Source organism: Pelodiscus sinensis, chromosome 3 (assembly GCF_052426305.1).
Source record: "Pelodiscus sinensis isolate ZL-2025 chromosome 3, ASM5242630v1, whole genome shotgun sequence".
Taxonomy (NCBI): Eukaryota; Metazoa; Chordata; order Testudines; family Trionychidae; genus Pelodiscus; species Pelodiscus sinensis.
Window position 1 is genome coordinate 145,374,441 of NC_143054.1, and position 19,545 is coordinate 145,393,985.

Below are 19,545 nucleotides of genomic sequence, written 5' to 3' on the forward strand. Positions count from 1 at the left end.
ATCTTCATCCCATCTTGCGTCACTTAGCACATTAGTCTGGGAGCTCACCTTGTCCGTGAATACAGAGGCAAAGAAAGCATTGAGTGCTTCAGCTTTCCCCACATCATCTGTCACTAGGTTACCTCCTTCATTCAGTAAGGGCTGTATACCCTGTCTGATCACCTTCTTCTTGTTAACATGCCTGTAGAAACCATTGTTATCCTCATCCTTAGCCAGTCGCAATTCCAATTGCGCTTTCGCCTTCCTGATAACCCCCCGGCATTCTCAAGCTATACATTTAAACCCATCTCTGGTCATTTGTCCAAGTTTCCACTCTTTGTAAGCTTCCTTTTTGTGCTTAAGTTCACCAAGGATTTCCCCTGTAAGCCAATCCGGTATCCTACCATGTTTGCCTCTCTTGCTACGCGTCAGGATGGTTTCTTTCTCTGCCTTCAATAAGGCTTCTTTAAAATACTGCCAGCTGTCCTGGACTCCTTTCCCCTTCATGTTAGCATTCCAGGGGTTTCTGCCCATCAGGTCTCTGAGGGAGTCAAAATCTGCTTTTCTGAAGTCCAAGGTGTGTATTTTACTACTCTCTTTTCTTCCTTTGGTCAGGATCCTGAAATCTATTATCTTGTGATCACTGCTTCCCAGGTTGTCACCCACCTCTACTTTCCCTATTAGTTCCTCCCTGTTTGTGAGGTCAGTGGGAGCGGGGAACAGGGTGATGCTGGGAGAGAAGAGGGTAAGGGCATTGGGGGCTAGAGGCGGGAGGGGGTGGTGCTGGGAGAAGGCTCGAAAGAAGGGGTAGGCATGAGGAAGGCGGGGATGGAGCAAGGCATGTGTGAGGGCACAGGGCATGAGGGGAATGGGGGCAGAGGGTGGTGAGGGGTGGGTATTAGGGAAAAAGAGGGCAAAGGGGGCAATAGCAGTGAGGGAAGGGAGAGGCACCAGGAGGGTGCAGGTGCCAGGGGATTCTGGGCATGAAGCAGAAGGGCAGACACCTGCAGGGGAGGGACCAGAACCAGAGGAGAGAGGTGGGGCAAATGTGTAGAGGGAGGTGTTAGGAGAGGGGATGAGGGGGGGTAGCTCACATGATCAGAGTGGGGCTACTGGAGGAGTGGGCACAGGGGGGAGAGAAGGGCAGGTGGAGGGGGGCAGGTCTCAGGAAGGCTGAGAGCAATGAGAAGGGCAGGAGTCAGGACAGCAGAGGAGGGTGAGGGGTTGGGGGGCAGCAGGCACCAGGGGAGCTGATGGAGCAAGGGGAGGAGACATGGCAGCAGAGGGAAAAGGTAAAGAGGTTCATAAGATATTTAACAACAACTTGGGGGATATTTATTAATAACTTATTAGTAATTACTGTTCTTATTCTTATTAGGAATTTATGCCGTTAAAAAAAAAAAACCTTTTTGGGAGGGGTGGGGGTGGCGAGTCCCTTTTTTGTCTGGCGAGTAGGATTTTCCAGAATTTGTCAAGCCCTGTATATCACATACACCACTTCTCCCTTATCCATAAAACTAGTTATCCTATCAAAGAAAGCTATCAGATTGGTTTGACGTGATTTGTTCTTTACAAATCCATGCTAGCTGTTACCTGTCACCTTATCTTCCAGATATTTGCAGATGAATTCTTTAATTACTTGCTCCATTGTCTTCCTGGCACAGAAGTTAAACTGACTGGTCTGTAGTTTCCTGGGTTGTTCTAATTTCTCTTTTTTATAGATGGGTACTAGATTTTTCTTTTTCCAGTCTTTTGATCTCTCTCCTGTCTTCCTTGATTTTTGAAAGATGATAGCTAAAGGCTCAGATACTTCCTCTATCAGCTCCTTGAATATTCTAGGATGCATTTCATCAGGCCCTGGTAACCTGTAGACATCTAACTTATTTCTATGTAATTTTTAATTTGTTCTTTTTAAATTTTAATTTCTAAACCTACCCTATTTCCACTAGCATTCACTATGTTAGGCAGCCTGTCACCATCCATCTTCTTGACAAAAACCAAAACACAAGTCATTAAGCACTTCTACCATTTCCAAATTTCCTATTATTGTTTCTCCCTCTTCACTAAGCAATGGGCCTACCCTGTCTTTAGTCTTAGTCTTGCTCCTAATATTCTTGATGTTGTAGAACATCTTATTACTCTTTATGCTTCTAGATAGATCTAGCCATGAAAGAGATACTTCTTGGAACAAAAGAGAAATACTGTACATTCTACCTCCAAAAATAAAAGGTTAAAGTTAGAGTATTTGTCATTTGTAAGAAGAAGAGTGAATAGTACAGTAAAAATAATTTAAGCACCTAGGAAGACGGAAAGCACTGCCAGAAGAAAGGAAAATGAAATGTGAATGGGGAGGTTAAAACTTGGGAGCTCTGGTTCCATTCTGTATTCAATACAAAAACCTGGATATGTTACTAGCCTCGCTGCGCAACAATTCTGATATGTTTGTGCATTAATCTTTTGGAAGCATGCCAATATTTTCACAGAAAGTACCATTTAAGATCTGCTTGTGTATGAAGAATGCCATAGCCAGCTTAGTTTTCCTATAAAGTCATAATTCATAGGAAAGACAAAAAAAGTGAATGATATTAATGTGAAGAGAGCTAAGAGGTGACTTCCTCTTGTACTTTTCTGCAGAGTTAAACAATAACTTGCTGAATTATGAGTTTTAGTTGGATGGAATTGTTCTGTCATTGCAGTAATGAAAGCTATCCCCAGCACTAACAAATTCCACATGATATCTATTTATCAGCAAGTCAAATCCTACTGCACTTAATACAGAATTTCCATCATCACATTTGCTTATGATGTACTTTAAAAGGGCTGTACCAGCTATATAAGCCATTGGCATCTTTGTCAGAGGACATGGACTGCATAGTCTCAGAGGAGCAGCCATATTAGTATGTATCTGCAAAAAACAACAAGGAGCTCTGTGGCACCTTAAGGACTGACAGATTTATTTGGGCACAAGCTTTTGTGGGTAAAACCCACGTCATCAGTGCTGTTAGCTATTCCCCTCATGGCGGTGATTTACATAGAGCGCTAAGTGATCGCACTTTCACTTGAAAGCCTTTGCCACTGCCGCCCTGCTGTAGCTGAGCTTTAATTATATAAGTGTAGACAAAGCCTCAGTGAAGGCTACTAGAGATTATCTGGAAGAGAGAGGATTTAGCTTTGATGTGAAAGATCTCACATGGCTAAAATTAAAATTAAGTTAAAGATTTTATTAGTCTCAAGTTTGTTTTGAAGGTTAGCAAGTTTAGCCATTACTGTCAAGGCCTCACTTCTGTTAAGAAAGAAAGCTGGAAGACACTGTCCAGATATTTTACTCAAATAAGGATTAACTAACATTAGTTCTCCCACTTCATATGTAAAGCTACTAAGATATGGCACTCTTAGAAAGTTAACATAGACACAACAACTTACATTAAGAATTTGCTCAATTTTCAAACCCAAATAGGATTTTTTCCCAATGTGTTACAATCTAAAAGCTACAGCAGGAGGAGATAGAACACTATCAAGGATTTGAAAGTCTAGCCAGTACTGGGGTTTTTTGTCTGCTTCGAGGGTCGGTGAAGGGGGAACACATCTCCAGTAACACTGTCTGGAGAACAAAAATACTGGCCCAACAACTCTGGAGTATGCATATGACAGATTAAAATCCTGCTCTTATTCCACAGCTGTATGGGTGCTGCCAGGCTAACAGAAATAAGATCAGTAGTTATGACTCAAAACACACACAGTGTACACAGGTGTTGCTGAGTAAGCTGATGGCATTTTTACTGGGTAACTTTTTGGACTACAAAAGAGGCAGATATTGCATTGTAGTGCCTGATGCAGTACCTTTACTAACTTTCAGGTAGTTCACTACCATAGGAATACTTCTGCTGAAAAACCATGCATGTTAGTTACTTTTCTGCTCTTTAAAATTTCAACAAAAGATAGAGAGAAGCAGGACATTTCCAATGTCAACAATGACAGGATACATTTTAAGAGCAACCAGGTGACAGTTTTATTTTAACAGGAGTAGTGGGAAAAATTACTTGGAAAAAAAACATAGTTACATCTATGCTACAAACTCTACAGTGGCATAACAGCATTGATGGAAAGGGTTCTTCTGTCATTGTCATTAATCCATCCCACTAAGAGGTGGTGGTTAGATCAAGAGAAGAATTTTTCCAGTGCTTAGGTCAACCCAACTACATCTCTCATGGATGTACATTTTTATACCCCTAAGCAATGTATGTGTTTTGATCTAAGTTTTTTATTCAAAGCAGAATATTTTTTCTTTGAGACTTCCATTACTACGCAGCCAGTTTAATGCATGCCCTGACCACCACAGTATGGTGGGTCCATGTTTTCCCAACTGTTAGGAGAAAACACTGGGTAATATCTACCACAGTTCCATCTGTCATGGCAACACAAGTTCTGCACTCAATTCTGGATGCTTTTAAAATGAAAGCTATTGTGTATCTTGGATGAATGTTTGTGAGCAATTAAAAAAAAGATAACAAAAACAAAACAAAATACCAAAACGTACACTCTCCTGCTGCTTTCTTGCTATGCCCACCATAATCATGTTATTAACATTGTGCTCAGTAGCATTCAGTACACAAGAATAAAGACAGTCCCTGTCCCCAAAGAGCACCCAAACTAAAAGTCAGATACACACAAAGGATGTGCAGGAAAATAAATTTGTTTTTCTAAGCAGGGTCTTGTCAGTTTTGCATCACATTCAGTTCCTGGGCAAGAACCCATTGTAAACAAGTGGTCACATTTAACTGGCATCTATCCTGTGGAAAATATCTTGTATAAATAAATAAAAAGCCATTTTATTTGCGTGTGACAGCTTCAGCAAACTTATTTTCATAGCTTGAGTTCAGCTTTAAAGTTTGGCCTTATAATTGTTTTACTGCTTTATAAAATTAACAGTTCCTAGTGGTTAACTAAATTATATCTTCATGTTGAGTCTTAGAAATACAAAGTCGCACATGCCGGTTTTAACATGCATTCCTACCCCAAAGACAAGACTAGCTTTGTTTGGGTTTCAGCATGGTCGTGGTATGCAAAATAATTCAAAGTTGTGCCATTGTGCAAAGCTGAATTGCTGTGGTCACAGAGGTGGTGATGTCAAACAATTCACAATAAGGGTGATTTTCTAGTGAATACTGAGTGAGGGCTTGCCTACACTGGCATTTTACTACACTGCAACTTTCTCGGTCAGTGTGTGGAGGAAAAAGCCAAAAAACCACAACTGCAGCAAGTTAGACCACTGTAAAGCACCTGTGTAAACGGGCTCCCAGTGCCTGCCCTTTAGGAAGTTTTCATACAATGCTGGGAGAGCTCTCTGCCAGTGCTGGTATGGTGACTATAGTTTCATTTTAAAGTACTACTGCTAGCTTCGAGACTGAAAAAAAAAAATCACAAGGGGAAGGGAAACAGGGAACCCCTAAGGGATGGGGGAAATCATTGCATGACAAGTCATGGGTGGCCAAACTTGCAGGTTCTCTGAGCCACATCTGACAATATTCAGAAGTTCAGGAGCCAGAGTGCACCTGCTTCAGCCCCATATGAAAAACAGCTGTTGGGGCTCAGGGCTTCTGTCCTGAGGTTGGGGGGGGGGGGGGGGAGGAGAGAGCAGGTCTCAGGGCTTTGACCATGCAGGAGGCACCTATTGAAACTTGGGATTAGGCCTTACTTCTGCTGAAGCCCTAAGCCCCAAAGGCACAGCCCGCAGAGCAAAACTCAGAGATTCCCCTCCCTGCGGAAGCCCCAAGCGCTTCCCTCCCCCACCTCCAGCCCGCTAGACAGAGAATGGGGAGCTCTGAGAAACACATTTTAACTATGTGGCTATGAGCTGGGGTTTGTGTAGTCAAACATCCTAGCTTCAGTTCATTCAAGCCACATAAGATAAATGATACACAAAACAGGGAAGAATGCATGTCACTAGGGTTTTTCAGTGAATGAGAAACATCTCTCTGGCCTAGCATACAATTCAACCAGAGCAGGGGTGGCCAACCTGTTCCAGATGAAGAACCACAACAGCAGTGGAGACAGTGTGAAGAGGCGGGGCAAAGTTGTTGGGGGGAGGGGCAAAGCACCACAGTGGGGGAAATAGGTGCTGGTACACTTTGGGGGGTGGGGGTGGGGTTAACAACTTTTCCCCAGGTCTTCGTGGCCATGCTTTTTTTTTGGCTCAACAACTTTGCCCAGATTCTTCAAGCTGTCTCCACTGCTATTGTGGCTCACAAAAAAAAGCAATTGGAAAGGAGTGAGAGGTGCAAGCTCTGGGAGGGAATTTGGGTGCAGGCGGAAGTAGAGAAGAGGATGCTGGCTCAGGAAAGGGGCTCCAGGCTGAAGAGTGTTGGGGTCAGGTGGAGGGCTGGGGTGTTGAGCAAGCTGCAGGCTTGTGGCTGTGAGGGTGCAGGAGTTTGGGCTCAGGTGCATGAGGGGCTCAGGCTGGGAGAATGATGGGCTCAGGACACAGATTTGCAACGTGTGGATGGTGCAGGAGTGTTGTGGCAGAAGACTGAGGATGTGGGGGTGCAGGAGTTTGGGGATGAGAGGCACAGGACAGGGGTTTCCAATGTATGATAGGCTCAGGTTTGGGGTTGAGGGGGGTGCAGGAGTGTTATGATGCTGTGGCCAGATGGGGGCTTGGCCCCATTTGGGGGCTTGTTGACCAGGATTCATTTTTAAATAAAATATTACGTCAAACACAAAATGTTTCAGCATTGCCTTTATTTATGAGAGGGGCGGGGAACCTGTTTTGAGTCAGGGGTCACTGACCCACAGAAAAGTCAGTTGGGGACACACAAGCGAGATGCAATAAATAAATAAATAAATAAATAAATAAAAATAATCAACCACTCCAAAATCCCCCAAGCCTCTTTAATGTAGCCCCAATTGTGCTGGTGGGTGCTGGGGCAGGATACTAGCAGGGGGAGAGAGGGGTCTGGCCAGGAGGAGGTGACAGACAGCTGGGGCCAGGAAGCCCCCTGGCTGCTCTCCTCACCTCCCCTCGGCAGTCCCCCTGCTCTAACTCAATCCCCCTCCCCTTCCCCAGAGCCAGGCACACACACCCCTAACTCAATCCCCACCCCCAGAGGCAGGCACCAGCCCCCCTCTATACCAAACTCCCCCCCCCAACCTAATTCTCGGGTCCCAGAGCCGCCACCACCGCTACATCCGCATGTCTTCCTCCAGGCGGTGGGGCGTGTGCACTGAGCAGCTGGCATGCCGTGCGCACCCCCTCCCCACTAATCTTATGCCCAGGTCCCGCAGCCACCGCTGCACCCAGAGCCGCTGCCACTGCCTGCACTCAGGAGCTGACTGCTAGCATGTGCAGGCTGGGATGCTGTGTGTGACCCAGCTTGCATGTGCAGGATATGATGTCGTGTGCTGGAAGCCGTAAGCAGAACGGTGCGGGCCATGAGCACGCATGCGGCTCACAGTGGCCCAGCCGTGAGAGGGGCTTACCTGAGCAGTTCCAGGTTCCGTTCTGGTTCAGTCAGGAGCCGTGGGTTGGCCACCCCGAACCAGAGAATAGAAGAAGGGTGTGACAATGTAGCTATATTAGGAGGAGATGTACACTGGCTCTTTGTTGGAGGCTTTCGGTACATCAAGAATGCAAGCCACTAGCCCCCTAAGACTCAAAGTATTTGGTCTTCATTCCCGCCTCACTGACTCCGGTGCAACTTAATGGAATTACACCAGAGAGCATGAGAGCAGATCCATTCTTCTAGTGTTTCTCCTATTAAAGAAAACACAACTTATCATATAATCATGTTGGAAGAAATGGTGATGTGTCAGCATCCACTTTTATATCTATATCTGCAAATATTCCTCAGCAATATTCCCTCGCCCCTGAGCAATAAGCTAATTTTTACAGTTGCTCTTTGTGCTTTAAATTGGTTTGGTGGAGGATGACGTTTTGCTCCAATTCCTCTTTAAGAGCAGAAACACAATATAGGAGGTGGACGTTTTCCACGGTATATGATAAAAGCTGACTGTACAGATAGAACAAATGGAGAGCTTCACAGTACACACACCCCATTGCCACAGGCATGTTCTCCATCACTAGAAGGAGCCAAGATGAAACAGCTCATCGTGCTACTCAGGTTGTAAAAGACTGCATCTATCTATTCACACTTAAAAGTTTCAAGTGCTGCCACCCCGGCAGCACTTTAAGCTGAACGTGTGGCCACGGGACAATCATGAGCACCATGAAAGAGCTCTCCCGGCTCTCTAGGAAAACCACCTCCACAAGGGGACTCCCAATACTGTATAGGACTTCATCTACAATGGCATTTTACAGCTCCGTAATTCTTTATGCTTGGGGGTGGGGAGGGGGGGTTTCACACCCCATGAGCCAGAAAGTTCTAACACTGTAAAGTTATTCTAGTTTCCTCATTTTTGCCATGGACTTGTGAAGAAACCATACTCCAAGGATTCACAAAATTTGTCACACTACAGACTAGGGATGTGAAAGTGCAAGTCAACGGATGAGCCTGGGCTCTTTGGTTAACATTCAGTTACATGCAAGTTCCCGCTACTCACCACCTCCCACTCTGTGCTGCTGCCTCTGTATTAGAGGCACCAGCGTGGGGTAAAGGGCAAGTGGGAGCCCATACATGGAGCCTGTCTCCTTGTGCACACCAGCTCCCAGTGAATTTCTCAGCGGTTACAGGATTACTTAATTATATGCATTTTAGCATTTCTACTATAGACCTCAGCTTAAGACTACACTGCCTCATGAACATTTCCTCTCCCAACTATCACACTGACTCACACTCTTTTACAATTGCATAAGATCCCTGACTACTGAATTTTTTGTTATATTTATTTCATATATAAAACTAATATTTTAAAAAGCCTTCCATCGATAATTCCTGGTTCTTCTTCTCCAAGAACAAAAAAGTCCAAGAAGCTAACTGGAAATTAACCTACAAACATTTCAAATAATTTCCAAGAGCCAAGAACATTTGAGATTATATGCAAATCAACAGTCAAAACCCACAAAAATTCGCAAGTCTAAGACTTCAATAATGACTCCACTTCAGCTAGTGGATTTTACAATGTAGTAAAGTAAACTGCAGGGCAGTAATCACTTAATTTTAAGAGCACCACTTAGCATAGAACAGTTTCAATTTATTTGGAACTGGTCCAAAAAGTCAGATGAGCATTATTGCCTGTGGAACTGTGTGCACTTCTATACCAGCAAGATAATGTGCTGCAAATACATAAAACCTCCTACATATCCAACATAGATTGCTACTGGAAGCAAAAGGCAATATGCAATATCGATATTAGGGACAAGCAGCGCAGAACCCCTCCAAACTGGGAGGGTTCAGAAAGCTCAGCCACACTTTAATCTTCTAACAAAGAACAATTAACTGGCAAATTTACTGTGAAGTTGCAGGCTTCTATTTACAACCTCTTCTCCCCTTCCTGCTCTTGTAGCTAAGTGTCACTGACACCAAGTGTCTCCATTTACTTCTCCTTACATGCCACAGGATACAAGGAAGCCATTGCTCAACTAAACTTCCCTTTTTGCTATGCAGAAACATCTTCAGCTTAAGATCTGCTCATCATCATGGCACAGTAAAGGTTATCAGAACTGTAGAAAAATTGTAAGCAGATGAACTACACACCTGCCTACTAAAGACACAGAAATTCAAGTTTCAGCAGCAAGCTTTTCTGGTATCTAATCTGAAATTGCATTATAAAAACATTCTTCAGCCAGAAAAGAGAAAGCAGCTGTTGCAACATCTGTCTAGCTGGCCATAACCCACAAACCTGAATTTGTATTCTTATGTGTGTGCCAATAAGCTCCAAAAATATAATCTAAATCTTACATTTAGCCCAAGTCAAACAAAGAAGTGTATCCACATAACTTCGCTATAAAGTATCTTTTTGGAAGGTCTTAGAACTTGCATCTTACTCAGTAAAAGTAATCACAAATAGACCAAATATACAACACACAAGTGTTAGGTACTAAAACAATATAAATATACTTCACCAGGAACCCCAGTAATAGACCAGAAACCATAATGTAGTAGGCAGTGTATAAACAAAGACCAAAAGGACAGTCCCTGTCTCAAAGATCCAGTGGCCTTGTCCTATGATCATGCCTTGAAAATCTAAACGGGCTATTACAATTTACCTACAAAGGAGTAGAGTGAACCTGATTGTGGTATTTTTTACCACTTTAGAGTGAAGACAGGAAGCCAAAGTCTCCCACATTAAAAAAAATGTAAAAGATACAAATCACACACATTTAGGTTCTGCCCTGATGCCCAAAGAAATGTTGCTACCAGTCACGTTCACTTACCCTAATTGATCTTTCCAATTATGTTACACCTGCACTATGAAAAAAAAGTGTATTTTTAAAATATGACAGATCAACATCTTTTGGGGGCAAGCAGTAGTTGTGTTAGAACTCTCAACCTTCAAACTTGTCTGTTAGTCACAGAAGCCCTAAGAAGGGGACAAAATGACATTATCATGCAATTGAAAGTCCACGTTTGACAAAATGACAATGGTTTAACTGTTAAACCTACTTTTAGCAATATATGGGAAAACAACCAGTTTTGCAGGGAGTTACAGGTGTATCCGTGTATATGGAGTCAGTTGACAGGAAAAAAGTTCTTGGCAAGGCTGTTGCATAAGGGGGTTTGTGGAAGGAGAAATTAGCCTTGCCCAGTTAGGTTAGGCTTGACTTTGCCTTTCTGCATGGCTCTTTCACTGCCACTGGCCCAGTGTCCTCTGGAGGCGGAATCACAAGGGGAGCTTGGGTGAGGGTTACAATGCTCTACTTATATTTTAGGTGCCTAGGCCCCCAATGCAACAATTGGGAAGAATTAAGCACTTAGAAAACGCATTCACAAAAGCTAGCAAGCTGAATGGAGAGTAGGGATGTGAAATTCTGTGTACAATGAGCCTGGGCTTATCAGTTAACATTCACAGTTACATGCAGGCTCTCCGTATACACGGGGAGCCAGCTTTTAAGCTGGCTTCCAGTGTGCACCAGCTCCCAAGGAACCGCCTGCTGCCCTGCACTATCAGAGGCAGCAGCGCAGGGCGGCAAGTGGGAGCTGGTAAGCGTTAAGCTGGCTCCCTGTGTGCACTGACTCCCAAGGAGCCACCTGTCCTCTGCCCCACCCCCGCGTGCTGCTGCCTCCAATACAGAGGTAGCAGCATGGGGGAATGCAGATGGAAGTCAGTGCTTGAGGGGGAGCCAGCTTTTAAGCTGGCTCCCAGGGAACTAACTGCTGCCCTGCATGTAACAACTAAAATTTTCAGCAGTTACACAGTTACTTAGTTACACCCATTTTAATAGAGAGGTGCCTGAACTAGCTGACAGCAAATCCTGAGAAGAAGAGAATGGCCTAAGTGCTGCTCTTCTAAGTCAAGCACCTAACCCTGGGCTGTAGGCAGGTGTCTCCATCTACTCAGGATGCGTAGCTGCCAACTAGGGACGTGAACAGGTAACCAGTTAACTGGTCACCCAGTAAGCATCACCCTTAAAGGCCAATGCTTACCAGGAGCAGACCCCCACATGCAGCAGGGCAGGTGCAGGAGCTGGCCACCCCACACAGAGGGTGAGTGGAAGTGGGATCCCGCTTAATTGATTAATCAGGATTTTACATCCCTTCTGCCAACCCTCTTTTGGAGTTTGAGTCAGAGCAATTCTCTCTCAAAGATGTGAAGAGGAGTCTCCGAGACCCATGACTAATGTTCCCTGCAAGATGTGTGCTTGTGCAGCCACTCAGGAGAGATTGAAATACCGCCCTGCTGATCAGCAGAATGCCCAAGGCTAAGTTTTGTGTGTCTACTGAGGGTGCACGCCTTGGTGCATATAAAAATATTCCGCACATGGATGGAAGAAATTAGAAGGAACACTGCCCACAGCACATTGCTGCATAGCAAACTCATGCACTGGCAGGTAGATGAGCTTTGAATTGACAATATTGGGAGCTTGAGCTGACTACAACCTGCAATTGATCACACAATGATTTACCTTTGAGAACTCTGTTCTAGCTTCTTTTCCACTCCTAGTCTTATCTCACTGGAGAGACAGGCTAATGTAACAGTTTGCTTAGGCGCCAGCTTCCCCCAGGCCCAGGGTTGCTTCCCCGACTCCCCAGACAATTGGGCTTCATCTTTCAACTCTGGGCCGCAGCAACTCTAATCCTGGCATGACTTGGCAGCCCCCCTGAAACCACCCCAGGCCCCACTCTTACCAGCTCCTGCCCCCAAACTTCCACCTCTGCCCCCCCAATCCCTTACCATACCTTTCAGCCCCCACTCTGCCTCTTCCTGACCAGTTCCCCACTCCTCCTGTTGGCAGCTGATCACAAAGGGTGGTAGGGATTGGGAGAGGAAGGAGTTAATCAGTGGTGCTGCTGGCAGGAGAGAGGCACGGGGAGGGGAAGAACAAGCTGGCTGGTGGTGGGTGAGTCTCACATATGATAGTTCTGTAAACTCTAGAGACTGACGGATGAAAGGTCCTTTGGGAATCCAAAGCAGCATTAAAACAACAGACACATGGAGCCTTGATACAGACAGCCAAGATTCAGAATTGAAGGCTAGCAGAGGAAGTTCCCCTTGACGGGGCCAACTCAGACATAGCCATTATCCCATTTTATTAAGCTACGGCACCTGCTGCAATTTCAGAAACAAGCTAGTTTACATATACACATCACACAAACCCACACAAGTCTGATTTGATTTCTGAGCAGCTGGAAACTGGTTCACATCATCTTGGGAGGATGCATTCTCAAAAACAAACAGAACCCCTTGGGTGTTTGCAGATTTGTGCAAGCATGCCTGGCTCTTACCTCTTCTAAGGAGGCAACAGGATCCTCAGACCAGGGGCTCTCCACCTTTTTCTTTCCGGGGTGCCCCCACCTGCCAAACATGCTACAAAAACTGTGTGTTTTAGTCTACCTGTGCCACACCAACTGTTTTTCTTCATATAAAACCCAGGACCAGCATTAGGGGGACAGCAGTTAGGACAGTTCTTAGCTTTCCACCACAGTGCGCCCCACAACACTTAGTTGCTGAGGCTTCTGCATCAGCTCTGGGTGGTGGGGATTGAGGTACCAGACAGTAGAGCTTCATCTTTCAACTCTGAGCTCCAGCAATCTAATCCTGGCACGGCTTGCCAGCCGCCACGAAACCAACTTGTGGTAGGGATGTAGAGAGCATGGACTACTCACTTCCCCTCTCCTTTGCAGGGGGAGGAAGGAAGGGAGGGACCAAAAGCTGATGCTAGGAGAATCCATCTTAAAAGCTGGTTCCCCCTAGCACCATCTCTGTGGTATCAGCTCCCCCTCTCCTGCTTCCTCTAGCAGAGGCAGCAGTGGAGAGAATGGGGAGGCTGCTGCTGCAAGGCAGCCTCTGCACGTGGCAGTCCAAGGCTCACTGTGGGCATAAGCTGTTCTGGCAGCAGCCCCTGGCCGCAGCCAGCCCTGGCAGCCACAAACAGGGACCAATACAGGACCAAGCAGTCCCAACTCACAGTGGTCCAGGACGCTGCACCTCTGCATTTGAAATGTAGTAAGAGTCTGACAGCTGTTACTACATTTAAAATGCACAGCAGCAGCACGGGTGGCTCCGGGCTCGCGCTGGCTCCTGGAGCTACCTCCGCTGTGACTCTGCATAGTGGTTCTTCTCAACTAGTTGTGTAGTCAATACAATTTGTATCCGCTACACGATGAGTTAGATAACTGCAATTTAACTCCCCAGCTTGTAGTACCCCAGTGGGCCTGGGCGCACAGTTGAGAACCACTGCCCTAGAGAAAAATTACTGCAACACCAGCCCCACAGAAAAGGCTATGGTCAAGTGAACAGCGTGAAAACCGTACAGACCTGCATACTGATGGAACAGGAGTTTTTTAAATATCTCATGGTGTGACAGATTCAGCCTCTTCTGAAAGGCCACAGTCCACAATTTGTTTATATTGCTTCCATGTCCTTTCCCTCTTTATGCTGTTTTCCTAGGGAAAAGGAAGAAACACCCCAAGATCTTGAACTAGCAACAGCTTTCAGAAGCTACTTGACTCATGCACCAGACTGAGAAAGTGTTTACAGTCAAATAAGGACAGATGCAAAAACAGAGTTGCTTGGGCAGCGTATGGGAAAATAGCTTGTTCTGCTGTTAACTTAGATTTTTTTTCAATTGTATTTGAACAAATCATTTATGCAAATATACTTAGGCCTACGTTATGCCACATGACATAGTAATACTGCCAAAACGTATCTCAACTATCTGTAAATCAAAAAAGAATAGGAGTACTTCTTATCAACACCAAGCTAATACACCAGGCGTTGGTCGTGCCAGTGGTTAACAAACCTGAACCTGAAATAGAATGGAGTATAGATGACCAAATTCCGCCCCTGACTAAATGTATCGAAGTTGGTAAAGGTAGTATCTCTCTTGGGATATTTAAATAACACTGTGATAAATGCTCACGAAAATTCTGATAGTTTAGTTATATGTTGGAAACTTGCCAAACACATTAGCAGTAAGATACTAAGTTATAGGTAATAAGCATTCAAAAATTTCTTGTTTTGCATTTGACAAAACTGCATTTTGAAATTCCAGTTGCTTTTTGATGAGCATAAAATCCCCTATAGATTTTAACATTACATAAAAAACCCAAACCACTGCCATGCAAATTAACTCTGCTAATACGTAACCCACTTAATCAAAATTAACAGTTGTATAACACAGTGATTCCCAACCTGTTTCATATTGCGGATTGGCGAACTCATTAAAAAACTTTTGGCAGACTGGCAGACACGTTTGCATATGCATTACGGTAAATAACAAATTTGCATATAAAATACCATATGGCAATTAATTTTAAGCGGTCACATTTTTTTGCCAACCGCTTGCCTGCCATGTGGTTCCTCTGGCCCGGAGCAGCCACCTGCCCGCGAGCCATGCGATTCCTCCAGTCCTGGCCAGCCAGAGTAGCTGCCCCCCTCCCTTCCGCCAGCCACACAGTTCCTCTGGCCCTGGCCACCTGGAGCAGCCACCTGCCCGCCCATCAGCCATGCGGTTCCTCCAGCCCCAGCTGTCCGGGCATGCCTCCTGTCACACTGCTGCCCAGCTCTGCTTAGGAGGTGGGCAGAGTTTCCTTTGCGCACACAAGAGTGCAGCTTAGAGGGAACTACGGCGCCTGGCATGTGGCCCTGAGCAGTCACTTACCAACCTGGGCGGCAGGGTGCTCCGAGCCTCACTGGAAGGGGAAGCAGAAAAGCAGCTTGTTGCTGCAGCTGCCCGAGCTCACCAGGATCACTGATGGGGCTGGAGCTCTCACCCAACCCCCACACTTCCCCATAGGCGGAGGCTCCCCCTTGCCTCCCAGGTCCCCACATGAGCTGCAGCTGTGGGCCATAGAGACACCTCAGCTCAGGGGCCCACAAGGGCCCTAAGAAGCAAAGGCTGGCAGGCCTCTATGTGCTCTATGGCTGGATAGCACTGCTGCTCCACATCTCCTGGAGCGGATTGTGCTGCTGTCAGGCAGCGCCTCTCCCGGGGCTGCAAGGCATGACACACACCTCGCCTCCCACATTTCCCTGCGCCCACACCTGCATGCACCAAGAGGCCCAGCACAGACCCCTCGAGTACCCGCCTGCTGCACCACTCACCACGCACTTCTCCAGCAGGCGGGGCCAATGCAATAGGCGTGGCCTGGATGCAGCCCAGGAAGCAGCAGTTTGCAGCCTGCTGCCACTCCATGGATCGGCAGTTGGGAATCACTGGTGTAACAGTCTGCATTTTGCCTTTCAAAACCAATCAACTGGATTTTCAGTTGGGTTTTTTTAAGGAATTTTGCTGCACAAGAAGATCCCTCTAAGACAGTATTTCTCCTATGTGTACTCCCGTGGGTGTGCAGTGGTCTTCCAAGGGGTACAGCAACTCATCTAGACAGTTGCCTAGTTTTACAATAGGTAACATAAAAAGCACCAGTACAGTCAGTAAGAACTAAAGTTCTATATGACAACGATCTGTTTATACAGCGCTACATACCAGAGCTGACCATATTTTCCAAAGTGAAAAAGACGACACTGCTTTAGTCTGGCCTGAGCGGCCATGCGGTAACACTTGCATGGGGCTCACTCAAGCCCCACTCCCACCATTCCTGAACAGGGCAGCCTAATTCACATGGCGTCTCGGCTAGCACTGGGCTGGCTAGGGCAGGGGCGGACTGCCTGAGTCCCACTGCACCTCTTGTCACGGTTAGCACCCCCACACACAAAATCTCTGAACATTCCTCCATGTCCTCATATTTGGGATAATCAGTGGAGAAGAGCAAATGGGACAAATGCCCATTTTTGCCAAAAGTGTCAGGACGTCCAAGGCAGGGCTTACAATGGAGATTGGCATGGCCAAAATGGGATGTGTGATTACCCTAATGCAAGAAAAATATTTTATAAAAGCAAGCTTTTCTCTTAGTGCTCCCTCCCTGGTGGAGAAATACTGTCTTAGAGGGATCATCATCATCTTTTCTATTTTTACAGCTGATTTTGTAAGCAGCTAGTTTTGAAGTGAGGTGAAACTTTGTGGCATGCAAGACAAATAAGACCCCAGAAAGGAGTACAGCAGAAAGGCTGAGATCCACTGTGCTAAGAAACTACTCTATCTGTGAGTTCTAGATTCCCAGGAAGGCTATGACATGGTTCAAGTAAAAGCAGGGCCAGACTTCCAGAAAATGGTGCCTTGGACAACCCTTTATTTTTGGCTCCCCTTCTTTGAGTACAACTATTCAGTAAGGTCAACCCTCTTGAGTTTATGGAGAATGTGGATCTGCTATAACACGGATTGTGTGCACCAACAGCAGAGAATGTGTGAAGCACTGGGGGGGAGCAGTGACACAGGGGGATGGCTGCTCTGCACGGTACAGACTGAAGATCAAGTACAAACTCAAGACACCCAGCACTGGGTCAGCTTCCCCATGCGACCTCCGATGCCTCGGCTCTTCAGTGCCACTCAGCTTCACACACTGTTGTGTACTCCCACTAGCCCAGGACATCCCTTCTGCATGGGCATTTGGGGGCGGGCAAGCAGCGACCCTGGCTAGCACACTACACCAGGCAGCCCAACCCTCCACCTGAATGCTGGAAACACCAGATAGAAATAGCTCTTCCTTGGATGCTCTCTTGGCCCCCCCACCCTAGTCCATGAAACAGCCCAAGGGAAAGGCTAGCTCTGGCTCTAGCCCATCCTGCAGGGCACTCCCCTGAACCTGCTGGGACTCCCCTAACTAATCCCCGGTGCAGACCCTCCTTGGGGTCAAGCTGCAACAATAACCTCCTACAACTACAACCCCCTCCCTCACCTGAGAGCCATCCCAATCCGCCCACCCACTCTGCTATGCCAGGATATCACACAGGCCAACAAAGCCACCCACAAGTGCAGCGTGGGGCCTGGTTTGTGGGTCCTCAGTTCTGACCCTGCCTGGGTGCCAGCACCTTTTGACCATGGCACCCTCCCCCCCCACTCCGTGACATCTGCCTAGCTGGACACCATGTCACCCACTCATAAGGCCAGACCTGTGTACAAGCATTTTTAAACACGGTACAGTAAAACTCCAATTGTCCGGCATCCAGTGGTCCGGCACTCCTGATAGTCCGGCACCAACTGGAACCCGGAAGTGCTCCAGCCAGCCGGACAATTAGAGCTGCTCTGCCCCCGGCTACCTCAAGTCCACCGCTGGTCAGTTTCAGCAGCGGCTGACTTGGGGAAATTGGGGGCAGAGCAGCTAGGGTGCTGCCAGGTTGGTCCCGCAGCACCGCCCTCTCCCAAGCTGCACAGTTCCCCGCCAACCTCCCACCCCCACCCCAGACCCCTCATAGCCCCCCTTCCAGTACTACAGCATATCTGATAATCCGGCACCCAGGTGTCAGATTATTGGAAATTTACTTTACTATGTGAGATGACTACAAGTGTTTCAAGAGGGACTAAACATGAACTTCCAGCCATGTGTCCCAACTATGTTGATGTATTTTATTTTTTTAAATAGCAGCAAATGTTGGTTAGTTGGCTATTTTCTAAAGAAACTGCACACTTGCTTGACTGTTAATGTCAGTTGCAACACAGAGATAGACAAGAAACAAAAACTATTTTGTTATAATGTTTGTTAATAAATTGGAGGAAAATAAATCTAATGAAAACAAACTGAACTCTTATTTACAGTGAAAGTAACATTTTGTTCCAAAAAGGAGATCAGTGAAAAATGGAATGCAATCCTGAATTTTTACAAGATACAGAAGCAAGGGTTGACGCAACAGCTGTATGGTTATGAAATAATGCATTGTATCATGCCACAACAACCAGGAGGAAAGCATATTAACAGCATGGATGAGTGAGTCTAGAGTATGAAAATTAGGATACATAGTTCTCCACTGACATTAGCACTAGGTGAAGCTGTAGCACTGAGGGGGGTTCAGGCATTTTTCCGTCTTACTATTTAACTCTGTTACAAATAGGATTAGATGACAAATCAACTACAAGCAAATTAAAACCCCGTAAGATACCCAACCCTTCCCAATGCTCCACCTACCCACTCTCAAATTATCAAAACTAGAGTAGTGTGGTGCTGTCTTCTATTGATGAATGATGTCTCTCAATTTTCCTAGTATAGATATTGCTTACTAAACAATGTAACCTAGTAGTTAGAGCAGAAAGACTACTAGGTCTTCCAATTTTGGTTGGATATATTCCTAGAGGTTTCATCAGGTGACACTCTTCAACGAAATATTAATCTTTGATTCCTGGGGGCTCCAGGACACTGCTGGAGGGTTGGAAATCCTAAAGAAGACAGGGAGTCCTAAGCACCATTTCCAGCTCTACAATTGGTTGCTGAGCAACCTCAAGTCAATTAAGGCCCACACTCCTCAGTTTACCTATTTCTAAAATATGTAAAACCATACTGACTTCTCAGAGATAAGACTTAATTTGTGCTTTAAAAATTCTTGGGCTCTAGACACAAATAATGATTATGTTTCCACTTAAGAAAAATTTTGTACAGGTTGAACCTCTAAAATCCAGGACTCTCGGGTCCAGTTCCTTCCTGTGGGGGTAGCTGCGTTTTCTTTTTTAACCATTCAGTATTTGGAAATGTTCTAGGGCTTTAAACTATGTTGTATTTTGGTTTGGGAAAAAAAATCAGACAGCTTGGAATGCAAACTACAAAATTCAGATTACTATTAAATTCTGCCCCGTCCCTTAGTACTTTAGTTAGCAGCAAATCCAGATGTCAGGACAGCTGTATGGTCTGTGAAATTATGTGCCCAATTTTCATGCAACACAAATCTGAGTGGATAAAAACCAATTATTTTTATTTAAAAAAAATTAAAACATCTAAATTGGATTTTTGAAAAAAATCAATAAATACTAAATTTCTCATTTAAAAATAACAGTTACAATTAAATCTCATCACAGATACACTGCATGTAATACAGTCTCATAAAAATGAATTAATTGCTCTAGTCTGTCCAGCTTAACTACTAGCTCTTGCTTTTTAAATGTTCTGGGCTACCGATTTCTATTTC

At 45.6% G+C, this 19,545-nt stretch overlaps 1 protein-coding gene across 2 annotated transcripts in view; it reads right to left on the reverse strand.

The window, feature by feature from the left end:
* KCNK5 (potassium two pore domain channel subfamily K member 5) overlaps positions 1-19,545 on the reverse strand; it is a 72,835-nt gene that overhangs the window by 43,498 nt on the left and 9,792 nt on the right. The window contains exon 1 of one of the 2 annotated variants that reach the window (XM_089777420.1): positions 13,852-17,774. The exons of the other annotated variant lie outside the window; for it this stretch is intronic. Within the exon in view, the coding sequence (XP_089633546.1) occupies positions 13,852-13,890 (39 nt within the window). The 5' untranslated portion in view covers positions 13,891-17,774. Of the gene's footprint in view, positions 1-13,851; positions 17,775-19,545 lie in introns of those variants that run through there. 2 annotated transcript variants of the gene reach the window in all.